The sequence below is a fragment of the Lepidochelys kempii genome, chromosome 25, assembly GCF_965140265.1.
Source record: "Lepidochelys kempii isolate rLepKem1 chromosome 25, rLepKem1.hap2, whole genome shotgun sequence".
NCBI lineage: Eukaryota > Metazoa > Chordata > Testudines > Cheloniidae > Lepidochelys > Lepidochelys kempii.
This window is the reverse complement of record NC_133280.1, coordinates 16147483-16160137: the sequence shown is the minus strand read 5'-3', so window position 1 is coordinate 16160137 and position 12655 is coordinate 16147483. Positions and strand designations below refer to the sequence as shown.

At 61.5% G+C, this 12655-nt stretch overlaps 1 protein-coding gene across 6 annotated transcripts in view; it reads right to left on the bottom strand.

The window, feature by feature from the left end:
- Positions 1-12655, bottom strand: part of PDE4C (phosphodiesterase 4C) — a 119912-nt gene that overhangs the window by 47892 nt on the left and 59365 nt on the right. The window contains exon 1 of one of the 6 annotated variants that reach the window (XM_073323656.1): positions 6241-6842. The exons of the other annotated variants lie outside the window; for them this stretch is intronic. Within the exon in view, the coding sequence (XP_073179757.1) occupies positions 6241-6377 (137 nt within the window). The 5' untranslated portion in view covers positions 6378-6842. Of the gene's footprint in view, positions 1-6240; positions 6843-12655 lie in introns of those variants that run through there. 6 annotated transcript variants of the gene reach the window in all.

Below are 12655 nucleotides of genomic sequence, written 5' to 3'. Positions count from 1 at the left end.
TGGCTTCGTAGGAAGCAGTTCCAGAGCATCGCCCGGGGACGCCGGGACAGTAGCGCGTCCGGGCCCTGGGGAGGCAAACAGCTGGTGCGATTCACAGCACATTGGAGCCCAAAGCAACACAGAAGATTGACCCAACAGGCCAGGCTTCACAGGGAGAGATCAGTGAGTGTGGGCAGCTGGGGCTGTGCCCAGAGCCCTGGCAAAGGAGGTCACTGCATGCCCACGGCTACTGTGCCTGCAAGCTCCCAGCTGGCGAAGCTATTCTCCAGCCAGAAGCAAATGCTGCTACATGCCCTGCAGCAGTGCCCCAGGCTTGGCAGAGTGGCCCCAGAGCCTTCTAGAGCCAGACTTGCAGCAGCCACCAGTGAAAGGAGAGATTGCCTGTGTCTGCCAATGGGAGCTCAGATTTCCTGGTCAGTCTCACGTGATTTGGTGTCTCCCTGGCTGCCCCAGCTGCTGGAGTCAGGGGATTGGAGTGGGCTTGTCTCTTGCTGAAGAAAGAACAAGAGATTTCTCGTCCTCCTGGCTGTAGAGCAAAGTTTGAAGTTGTGGCCCGGGGGTGACGCCGACTCTCAGAGACAGGTGAAGACCCAGACCCCCCGGTACGATCTGTCCAATGCTCCCGGCTCTGGGGCCGGACTCGTGATCTTTGCGTGTTTGGCTGGCTGCTGAGCCCATCGGGAGTTCTGGCCCTGGCTCACGCTCATCTGTGGGGTGGAGTGTCCAGAGCCCATTCCCTCTTCCTGCTGCCAGGCCGCGCCGTGGGGTCCCAGCAGCACGGCAGAGCCACAAGGAATCGTGAGAGACAGTGGAGAGGTGGAAGTGGCATTGTTACCTTGTCTGCGCCATTCTCTCTCCCCCGGATCTGACCTGATCCCGGGGGACTCAGCCCTCCCCACCTGCTGGGCCTGTTTCAGGCTCTGCGGAGCTCTCCGGAGCAGGGATGGACACAGCCACCGTTCGTGCTGTGGGTGCCCAGCCAGGACTCCGCAACCCTGGCCTCCAGCTGGAGCTGGCCACAGCCCTGGTGCTATTTCGACATGGCTTTGCCTTACTGATGGGCGGGTGCTTTAAAAGCCAAAGGTCTCACTGCCCCCTGTCGCCTCCCGCGGCAACATGGAGGGAGCTCAGCGTTGCTGTCAGCAGAGCTCTCGCTCCGTGTCCTGGTGCCCACCCACGTGGCCTGCGAGCTCCAGCAGCAAGGCCCCTCCCCGGCCCAAGAGCCCCCGCCCTGAGCCGGGCCCCACGAGGCATTTGGGGCGCTGGGAGCCACCCAGGGCAGAGCTGGTCCAGGGAACAGCCACTGGATGCAACGGCTGGAGCTGCCCAGGAGCCATTGGACACCTCCTGTCCAGAGCGATGTTGGGCTTGGGATCTCCTATTGCACCTCTCTCAGCAGGAGTTTGTCCATCCGTCTGTCCATCTGAGAGGCTGGTAAAGTGCCCCCTGGCTTCGGTTCCCAGCTCTCCACATGCAGAGCCTGGTTTGCAGGGGCGGAGCTCCCACTGCCCCCAGGGAAGGCCAACGGGCTGCAGGTGGCTCAGGTGAATCAGGCCCAAGGGGCAGCATCCAGCAGCTCCCACTCAGAGCCATGGAGAAGCCCCCTCTCCCCCGAGAGCAAGAATTTCTTGGAAGATTTGGCCCTAGGTGAGTGATGCTGAGGCCCCCCACCGGTGCCCAGCAGGAACAGCTGCGCTGCATTGGGACTGTGCACGGCCCAGCAGTGCAGGCGAGAGCCCTGGCTCTTTGGGTGCAGGAATGCACCACAGACCGGCAGCCCCAGGGAGCAGGCTGCAGCTTCACTGCGACCTCTGGCACCGAGCGCAGGGCAGGGCTGGACCTGCACAGGGGAGCTCCTCGGATTTTATTGCTGGGTCTCTGGCTGGCTTCACTTCCTAGCAGTGCAGCAACGGCATTTCCGCCAGATCAGCAAATCTCCATTAATGCTGAGGGCCTGGGCCCTCCTCTCCGAATGAAGTGCCTAACGAGAGAGACCACGTGCCAGCTGCATGAGCATCTTGGCTGAAAAAAAGCCACCGGGCCCAGATCTGCAAACAGCGAGAGCCAAGTCCTGCCATGTCCTCGCATGGGCCAAGCCCTGAGTGGGGAGAGGCCATTAAACGAGCAGGGACCTCCACTCACCGTAGCCACACAGGAGCTGTCAGCACTGGCACCAGAGCTGGGGACTGCTAGCCATTTCCATGGTGAATAGCCAGGGCCCCTGTGTCACGGAGTCCCCGGGCGATGCTCTGGAACTGCTCCCTACGAAGCCAGGCAGGACTCTGGGGAAGTCTCCTCTCTGGGAGCAGCCTGTCTGCAGGACACACAGCTCACCCGGCTTCCACCTTCCTGGGTCTGACCTCGGAGCATTCAGCCTCCTCTGCCCCTCCGTGCGCTTCCCACAGCCAGTCTGCTCAGGCGGGCTCCTGGGGAAGCCAGAGGGTCCTGCCCCCCAACTCCACAGTCAGACGGGACTCTCAGCCAGCCAGTAAAACAGAGGTTTATTAGACGACAGGAACATGGTCTAACACAGAGCTTGTAGGTGCAGAGAACAGGACCCCTCAGCTGGGTCCATTTTGGGGGGCAGTGAGCCAGACAACCACGTCTGCACTTCACTCCTCGTCCCCAGCCAGCCCCAAACTGAAACCCTCTCCAGCCCCTCCTCCTCTGGGCTTTGTCCCTTTCCCAGGCCAGGAGGGCACCGGATTCCTTTGTTCTCCAACCCTTTAGCTCTCACCTTGCAGGGGGGAAGGGCCAGGCCATCAGTGGCCAGGAAACAGGGTGTCGGCCATTCTCTGTGTCCAGACCCCTGCACATACCTGCCCTCTAGGGCTCTGCAATGATCATACACCCTTACCCCACCACCTAGATACTTAAGAACTGCATAGGGGAAACTGAGGCACCCCCACAATATTCAGAGGAAACATTAAGAACAGTCCCGCTTCATCACACCCTGCTGTGGGCGGAGAGCAGCCACTGGCAGAGCAGAGAGAGGAAGGGGCTCGTGTGGCGTGGGCTGGGTTGCCCGCCATCTGTTTAGCCAGGGCTGGTCCGGTGGCACTCAGGCCTCTGCCAGCCATTTCCCAGCTGCCTGGCAGGGAGACCATGCTGAGCAGGAGGCAGGGCCAGGTGCCACTGGGGAGTCACCCTGTTCAGGGCTTGCTGTTGGGACCCCGGCAGGGACCTTGCTCCCGGGGAGGGTGCTGGGGGGAGCATTGTTAGTTGTGCCAGGGGCTTTGCCAGGCACCCTGCTGCCCTAGGAGCCCCGAGCCCCCGAAGCAGCAAGGGCCCCCAGCAAGCAAGGCCCTCACATCAGGGTGGGTTCTGTGCCCACATCTGCGAGGTGCCCCGTGTGCTGAAGAGCCTGCCTGGCTGTGCAATGGCCCGGGCACTGGGTTGGGTGTCTGTCAGGACTCCTGGGTTCCAGTCCCAATTCTGCTACCGACATGCTGCATGCCAGCAGGAGGGGCAGACACCAGTAAAATGGGAGCAAGGGGGCTGACCCATGGCTGAGCCAAGAGGGGCCAAGTCGCTGTTATTATTTCAAAAACCCACAGTAAGGTTAGCAGGAAACCAGTGCAGCCCCAAAGAGTGTGGTGCAGCCCGGAGCCAATAGGTATCAGCACAGACAGGTCCATGGAGACACTGGCATGGCCCCGGGAGCCCGGTGTGCCCGAGGGCCGTGCCGCGGAGGTGCCAGGGGCCCGCCGGGGCCCAGCACACTCAGGTCTTGGCACCGCGCCCTTCCCAGGAGACTGGTAACTGAATTCAAACGTACTTTCCGTCCCACACTGTCTCCTTTGATGCACACCGGCCAGTCTGGGCCTGGGGCAGGCCAGCCTGGGAGGTTTGTTTCCTCTATAAATAGCTCTTGTTGCCATTGCAAAGGGCTCAGCTGCTCACGTCCTGCACCGGAGGCAGGGCAGCCCCGCGACCCTGTGCACGGAGACCTGCCGGGCCAGCTCTGGGGCTGTCATTCCTGCAGTAGGCACTGCCGTGCACCCTGCCCCCCAGCTCAGGGACTGGGGGGAGAGAAATCCCAGGAATGGAGTGGAGCTGCCAGCATCACAGGCCGCCTTACGCAGCCTGTCTGGAAAGGTCACCGGGACTGCGGGCCGGCGCCAGGCACCATCTGCGGAGCAGTGGCCCAGGGGTGCAGCCCGCCACACTGCTTGTTGTTTCATGTCCAGTCACCCCGCCGACCCCTGCCCCAAGTGGGCAGATGCAGCCGGCCCCTCCCCCCAGAGCTGGGCCCCCGCCGGGCGGGTGCAGTGGCCTTGGGAGAACAATGCCTGCTGCTGCCTGGCATCCATCATGCACTAATGCCCCTCCCCGAGAGCTTCCACTTGCCTCCCCAGACTCCTCTGTGTGGGACATGCCAGTGGGCAGCCCAAGCAGGGGCGTGGCCGGGGTCAAAGGCCCAGAGGTCCCCTGTGCTGACTACAGGCAGCATGCGGAGGACCCGGCTGGGGGGCAGCCTGCTCACGCGCTCAGCAGCACCAGGCCCCTGGGCAGGGCGTCCCAGTGCCGAGGCCAGTGTGCAAAGCTGGGGCATTTGCAGCGCGCTCCCTCCAGGCCGAGCGGGACAGCTCTGCTCCGGCCTGGGGCTCTTGGCAGGTGCAGGTGGGAGCCGAGGGGACGCAGAGCTGGGGCATCAATGAGCCCCCAGCCTTGCTGCATCCAGGGCTGCTGGCTCCTGCGTGTGTTAGCAGGGGTGGGGCTGGGCGAGCTGGGGCAGGGGAGTTGATGGGGAAATGGGTGGAGTCCCAGGGCTCCCCACAGGTGCATGAGGAGAGGTGCTGGTTGGCTCCTGCTGGCAGGACAGCCGAGCTGGCAGGCCGGACCCAGCAGCACGACCCCTGTGGCCCACCTGGCCTGCCCAGCTGGGGGGGCGGGGGGGTAAGGGGGGCACAGGATGAGTCTGCTGCTTGTTTTCCTCTCTCTGTCATAACAAACGCCCTTTCTATTTACATTCCCACATCTGTTGTGCAGCTGCAGCCCAGCTCCCAGACAGCCTGGCTCCTCCCGGATCCCCAGCACCCTCCGTCCTCATAGCCCGGCAGCCCGCTGGCCAGAGCGGGGCTGCCCTGGCCCCAGGCCTCTGCCAGGTGGAGTTTGGAAGAGGTAGGAAGTAATTGGCCAGGCCAGGCAAACAAAGGCCCTTCAGCCAGCGGGAGGCTGGACTGGGACCTTCACCGATTTGCAGAAGCGGATGGAGGGCTTGATCCCGCAGAGCTGGAGCTGTCCGACCTGGCCTGAGACTGCTTTCCCCACTCAGCTCCACAGCCCAGCCCCACATCCCCTATGCACCTGGCCGGCTGCATGCTGGGGGCTGGGCAGGGGGAACCCTGCAGCACCCCAGGGCCTTCGCCAGGCAAGAGGTGCTGGGGTTGCTGGCCTCAGAGCTGCTTTTGCTCAGGGCTGCAGGGTCCAAGCAGGGTTGATGGCTCCTGGCACTAGTGACACCCCGTAGGCCAGCTCTGCATGAACCTCCCATAGAATCATAGAATATCAGGGATGGAAGGGACCCCAGAAGGTCATCTAGTCCAACCCCCTGCTCAAAGCAGGACCAATTCCCAGTTAAATCATCCCAGCCAGGGCTTTGTCAAGCCTGACCTTAAAAACCTCTAAGGAAGGAGATTCTACCACCTCCCTAGGTAACGCATTCCAGTGTTTCACCACCCTCTTAGTGAAAAAGTTTTTCCTAATATCCAAATGGTGCGGCCAGGGAGACGGACCAGCAGTGGGGAGCACCCCCACACCACACCTGGCTGGAAGGCACCTACCGAGCACCCGCCAAAGACAGTGCTTGGCTGGGGAGCCAGCTCTGGGCACCTCCTGGCATCACCCTGCGCTTGTCAGCACCCACCCATGGCTGGTACCTTGTGTCACCCACATAACATGCAGAGCTGGGCTGGGGCCAGCCAGGTGGGGAAGGGAAGTGCCCCAGGCCATACAGACAGGCCTAACTGCCCAGCTCATCTTCAGGCACCTCTCAAAGTCTCCCAGTGAGTTCAGGTCTCAGCACCCTGTGAGCTGCCAACCCTGGAACCGGCCTGCCAGCGGTAGCCTCTGCCATGCCCGGCTCTGTCCTGCCCTGCCCGGCTCAGTCCTGCCCAGCCCTGCCCTGCCCAGCCCGGCTCCATCCTGCCCTGCCCTGTCTGGCGGTGGGCAGCCCCCCTACCTGCCCAGTCTGGCTCTGCCCTGCCCTGCCCAGTGGCGGGCAGCCCCAGCCCTTACCAGAGGGGGTGAGCCACGGTAAAACGCCGCTGCATGCGGATGCTCTGATTCATCATGAGCTTCCTGAAGAGGATGGGCGAGTTGCAGGGGGAGCTGCAAGGGGAGGCCCCCGGGGAGCCATGCTTCGGGTTCAGCATTTTGGAGCCACAAATTAGTGGGGGGAAGCCCACGTGCACAAGAGGCTCAGCTGGGCCTTCACCCCCCTGTTCACAAATCTCCCCCAGGAAAATCACTTTGAGGGCTCCCCTGCCCAGAGCGGGGACCTGCAGGGGATGGCGGAGCCAGAGCCACAGGTGCTACTTCAGTCCCGTTCACGCAGCGGGGTCCAGGCTGGCAGAGAGGGGGTGCGGGGTCCTCTGCAGTCACTTTCAGGCCATCAGTTTGATTGTGCGCAGAAGCTCCATGGAGGCTGCCTGCCCCCTCTCGCTCCGGCTCCACGCTGTGCTCTGGCTGAAGGTGAACGAGCGTGACCGGGGGGCCGGTGGGGCGTTGATACGAGGCTCCGTTTCCCGAGGGTCTCACAGGTCCGTCTCCCCGGGTCCCATTCAGAGAAGACAAACTGTCCGTTTGGTACTAAGCAGGAAGCGCATTGCAAACACAGCGCTCTCGCTCCCAGGGAAACTTTCCATTCCCCTCCCGTCCCTGCCTGGGAAATTAAACAACTGTCTGGCTCAGCAGATACTGACTGAAATACGAAGCAAGCCCCCCTCGTTGCTCGGGCTGGGCCAGGCCAGTCTGGCACAGGGACGCTCGCTCCCTCGCCCGCTGCATGGACGAGCCAGGGCTTGCTGGGGCTCTACGTGGAAGGGAGAAGCAGCGCAGCACCCCCCAGCCTGGCTGCTCCCCCACGCAGCACTCAGCCCTTTCCCTGCCAGCAACAGCACTGGCTGCCTCAATTGCGCAGAGACGTTAAACTGCGCTGGAATCTGGGGCAGGACCGGCGAGACGTTCCCTGCTCAGGACGTAAACCACAGGGGCTGGATCCTCAGCTGGTGTAAATCAGCGTAGTTCCGCTGACTCCAAAGACTTCAGTGCAGCTACGCCAGCTTACGCCCTCTGGGGAGCTGGCCCTCTGGCTTCCATGCAGCGCAGCACCCGTGCGGGAGAAACACCCCTGGCACCAGCTTGCACCCTCCTCGGCCCGGGGGGGCTCAGCCGAGAGCTATCTTGCTGTGTCCTGTCCTGCTCGCCCTCATTCTCCCAACCCAGAGCGTGACAAACCCAGCACACGTGGGACCCAGATGGGTTCCCCTTTGGCTCCTCCTGTTCCCCAGAGAGGCCTGGGAAGGAGAGCAGTGGGGCAGAGCCCCTCCCTGGAGCACGGGCAATGGACAGCCCAGCTGGGAGCGCTTCGCTGCTGGTTGTGCAAGCTTCACATACGGCTTAAACATCCCCCACAGCCCCGCCAGAAAAGGGACATCTCCAAACAGCCCCGCCAGAAAAGGGATATCTCCAAACAGCCCCGCCAGAAAAGGGACATCTCCAAGCAGCCCCGCCAGAAAAGGGACATCTCCAAGCAGCCCCGCCAGCTGCAGCCCCACTAAGCAGAGTGGCAGGGTCGCTCCTGGGATCCCCACAGCCCAGGACAGACCCAGCCCTGCTTCGAACCTCCCCCCATGGCACCAGCCTTTCTCCCAGCAGAGCAGCCGGCCCACAACAGCCTCCAGGCCAGGCTGCTGTCCCAGGCCCCTTTCAGGAGCTCTGGGTCCCCCCGCTCCAGCCTCCGCCATCAGTGCCACCCCGGGAAAGGGACTGGAGGCTTCCAGGCCCCAGGGCAGCGAGAAGAGCCCCGAGCAGTGGGGCCAGGTGACAGGGTTTCCGGGGTGGAGAGTCAGTGGGGAGGGAGCCGGCAGCAGTGGGTCAGTGTCGCTCCCACGCAGGGAGCTGCAGGAAGAGTTGCCGTGGCACAGCCAGGAGCTGGTCTGAGCGATCTCCAAGCCCCCGAGCCGGCACAGCCGCTGCCTGGCACAGACACTGGGGCCTCCGCTGCTCCCAGCGCCCGGGGACACGGACACGGACACGGACACACACCCCCTGGGCTGCCCTGCAGGGAAAGGGGTGGGGGGAAGCATTGCAGGCATTCAGCCTTGGAACTGGACGGGGGTTCCCACCTCATGGCCCTTCCCAGGCCCCAGCACAATCCAGCCGTGGGGCCCCAGTTTCAGGAAGCATGGTCGGAAGCCCTGTCTGTCTCCACTGAAGGTCTCACTACAGCTCAGATGACACATTGTTAACCCCTTGCCAGCTCCCTGAAAGCGGAGAAGGCCCAGCTGGCTGTCACACACCTCCCTCCCCTGCCCTGCAGACCCATCACAGGAGGGTCCTCCAGTGAGTAATGGGAACTGGAACCTGCCCTCACACCTGGCACCACGTGGCTCCCTGGGAGACTGGGCCAGACTGGGCCATGGGGACTGAGCTCCCCGCCGATCAGAAGCATGCGATCACCATGTCTAACATGAGTCACAGTAACATCCAGCTCACGCCGTCCCCGGAGGCGAGGGCTGCGTCACCCTGCGCTTTGGCTTGCAGAGGAGCTGCCTTGCTGAGCCAAGTCCGGACACCGCCCCTCGGGGACGGCGGCATGGCAGGCTCTCACCGGCCCTGGGCAGCTGGGCTGCACCAGCCTCCTACGGTTCTTTGAACAGCTGGTAGAGGAGACCTGGTTGGCATGATTTACTGGCACTCGGGCCACGCCTGGCAGATGCAGTGGCAGGGGATGCAGTCTGGATCTGGATCCAAGTGCTCTGCCCGGATCCAAGTGCTCGAGGGGGCGCCTGCCACCCGGGGAGAGCTCAGCCTGCTGCTGTACTGAGGGGGCGGCCCTGCAGGACTCAGCGTCCCACGTGGGTCTCTAGCACCCCCTGCCAGAGGGTGAGCTGCGGGGGGGCGGCGGGGAGACAAAGGCTGGAGGAGGAGCCGGGGGGAGGCTGCCAGAGACCGCTGGAGAGAGTTGGAGTTGAGAGCTGGCTGGGGAAATGGAGGGAGGGCCAGATGGGGCTCTGGCTCACTGCCCCCCCCAAATGGACCCGGCTGAGGGGTTCTGTTCTCTGTACCTACAAGCTCTGTTTTAGACCATGTTCCTGTCGTCTAATAAACCTCTGTTTTACTGGCTGGCTGAGAGTCACGTCTGACTGCGGAGTTGGGGGGCAGGACCCTCTGGCTTCCCCAGGACCCCGCCTGGGCGGACTTGCTGTGGGAAGCACACGGAGGGGCAGAGGAGGCTGAATTCTCCGAGGTCAGACCCAGGAAGGTGGAAGCTGTGTGAGCTGTGTGTCCTGCAGACAGGCTGCTACCAGAGAGGAGACTCCCCCAGCGTCCTGCCTGGCTTCGCAGGGAGCAGCCCCAGAGCTTGGCCCAGGGACGCCAGGACACTATCACCATCCCAACGCCCTGCTCTCGTGCCATGCGCTTGCCTGCTGCTGCGGGAGCAAGACTTGAGGGCGGCCTCTGCCCTGGGGAGTTTGCAAACCCTGCTGCCTGCACTAACGGTGCTCAGAGCTGGACCTTGGTACTCTCATGGGACTCACCCTTGCATGCTGCTTTGTACATGCACCCGGCAGGAGACAGCCCAACTCTGCTGAGCTCCTCCACCCTCACTTCCTCCCTGGGATCCCATCATGGCAGGGGGAGGTGGGGATCTTTGCCCAGGCCACAGGAAGCAAAGTCTCTGGGGTTTGGCTGGTGAGATTCACACCGATGAGAGCAATACAGGCCCCAGGACACTGACCGACTCCAGGGGGTCTCCAGCGTGTCTGGTAACCCCCTGCTCCACCCCTTGTGCCTCAGACACGTCCCCCCCGCATCTCAGGCAAGGCCCTGGGGAGGCAGCTAAGATCCTGGAGGATGGTTGCCTCGCTCATCGGACAATCCTCTCCATAAACTCATCAAGCTAAGTCTCGAAGCCAGTTCAGTTTTTTGCTCCCACGGCTCCAGAGCTTCACTCCTCCAATGTGACAGAAACGTTTGTCTGGTGTCCCGGCCAGTTTATATCCATTTGTTTGTGTGCCGCCATCGGCCCTTAACTTAAATCAATTCCTCAGTCACAGGGCACAAGCCCGAGTTTAGCGATTCATTAGAAATCCTGGCTATTGGCCTTGCAATTCCGTTAATATTCTTGGATGGAGATTTTCTGAGCCCCCCGATTCACTCCCATGAAGTTGTTTGAGTTTGACATCTGCCTCGGACGTGGTCATTTCTACCTCCACGTCCTCGTCCCCAGGAGGCCCCTGCCACGGTCCCCAGGCAGAACAGCCACAAAGGGTTTGCATTCGCTAAAGCTACTCCGACTGCCAGCTCTGCAGCCAGGGACCGGCTGTGTGTCTGGGTCTGCCCAGCGCCTAGCGCCAGGGACCCGGGCCCGCGATTGGGGCCCTAGGAGGCCCGACCGAAAGCGAACCATAAACAGCGGGTGGCCCATGGAAAGAGCTGAGGGTTTTGATGCACCAGTGAATGCCACTAGATGGCAGCACAGAGCTAACTTGCTTCCCCCTGCTGCCCCAAGCCCTGGCTCCAGCTCCAGGGCGCCGGGACTCAAACTCGCCGCCCTGTGCACAGGTGGCAGGGCTTGCTGGGCTGACGCGCGGGCCCCTCCGTGGCAGCAGCCTCCATGTCACGGGACCCCACTCCCGCCTGCTGCCCCTGCCCCCGAATTCCCCCCCGCCCCATCCAGCAGGGTCTGACACCTACAGCGGTGCCGGCTCTCCCTGCTCAGCATCTCAGGCAGCCACCCACGCCTGGCAGCCTCGCCCACCCCCCGGCACTGGGGGAGCGAGGGGCCAGCGAGCTGGGCCCCGCAGTGCAGAGCAGCCCACGCTGTGCAGGCGCATGGCTCCCTGGCGGGCACTGACGAAATCGGGGGCATAATTCTACACCAATCTCAATGCCCAGGGAGCAGAGCACGCTGGGAGCGGCCCCTCCCCGAGGCTGGACTCTCCGCACCCCGGAGCAGCCAAGCATGGATTAATGCAGACCCAATGTCAACACAGCAGGTCAGCCAGGGCAGGAGGGGCTGGCAGAGCCGGGCAGGAAACCCAGAACGTTCCTGCTTCCTTGGGGTGGCACCACGCTGGCTGAAGCTTCCCCTCACTGCACAGGCCATTTGCCCAGTGACTGGAGCGGAAATCCTGTGTTCTTGGTGTCACCGAGTCCCCAGGCGATGTTCTGGAGCTGCTCCCTACGAAGCCAGCCAGGACTCTGGGGCAGTCTCCTTTCTGGGAGCAGCCTGTCTGCAGGACACACAGCTTCCACCTTCCTGGGTCTGACCTCGGAGCATTCATAGAATCATAGAATCTCAGGGTTGGAAGGGACCCCAGAAGGTCATCTAGTCCAACCCCCTGCTCAAAGCAGGACCAATTCCCAGTTAAATCATCCCAGCCAGGGCTTTGTCAAGCCTGACCTTAAAAACCTCTAAGGAAGGAGATTCTACCACCTCCCTAGGTAATGCATTCCAGTGTTTCACCACCCTCTTAGTGAAAAAGTTTTTCCTAATATCCAATCTAAACCTCCCCCACTGCAACTTGAGACCATTACTCCTCGTTCTGTCATCTGCTACCATTGAGAACAGTCTAGAGCCATCCTCTTTGGAACCCCCTTTCAGGTAGTTGAAAGCAGCTATCAAATCCCCCCTCATTCTTCTCTTCTGCAGGCTAAACAATCCCAGCTCCCTCAACCTCTCCTCATAACTCATGTGTTCCAGTCCCCTAATCATTTTTGTTGCCCTTCGCTGGACTCTCTCCAATTTATCCACATCCTTCTTGAAGTGTGGGGCCCAAAACTGGACACAGTACTCCAGATGAGGCCTCACCAGTGTCGAATAGAGGGGAATGATCACGTCCCTCGATCTGCTCGCTATGCCCCTACTTATACATCCCAAAATGCCATTGGCCTTCTTGGCAACAAGGGCACACTGCTGACTCATATCCAGCTTCTTGTCCACTGTCACCCCTAGGTCCTTTTCCGCAGAACTGCTGCCTAGCCATTCGGTCCCTAGTCTGTAGCTGTGCATTGGGTTCTTCCATCCTAAGTGCAGGACCCTGCACTTATCCTTATTGAACCTCATCAGATTCCTTTTGGCCCAATCCTCCAATTTGTCTAGGTCCTTCTGTATCCTATCCCTCCCCTCCAGCGTATCTACCACTCCTCCCAGTTTAGTATCATCCGCAAATTTGCTGAGAGTGCAATCCACACCATCCTCCAGATCATTTATGAAGATATTGAACAAAACTGGCCCCAGGACCGACCCTTGGGGTACTCCACTTGATACCGGCTGCCAACTAGATATGGAGCCATTGATCACTACCCGTTGAGCCCGACAATCTAGCCAGCTTTCTATCCACCTTATAGTGCATTCATCCAGCCCATACTTCCTTAACTTGCTGACAAGAATACTGTGGGAGACCGTGTCAAAAGCTTTGCT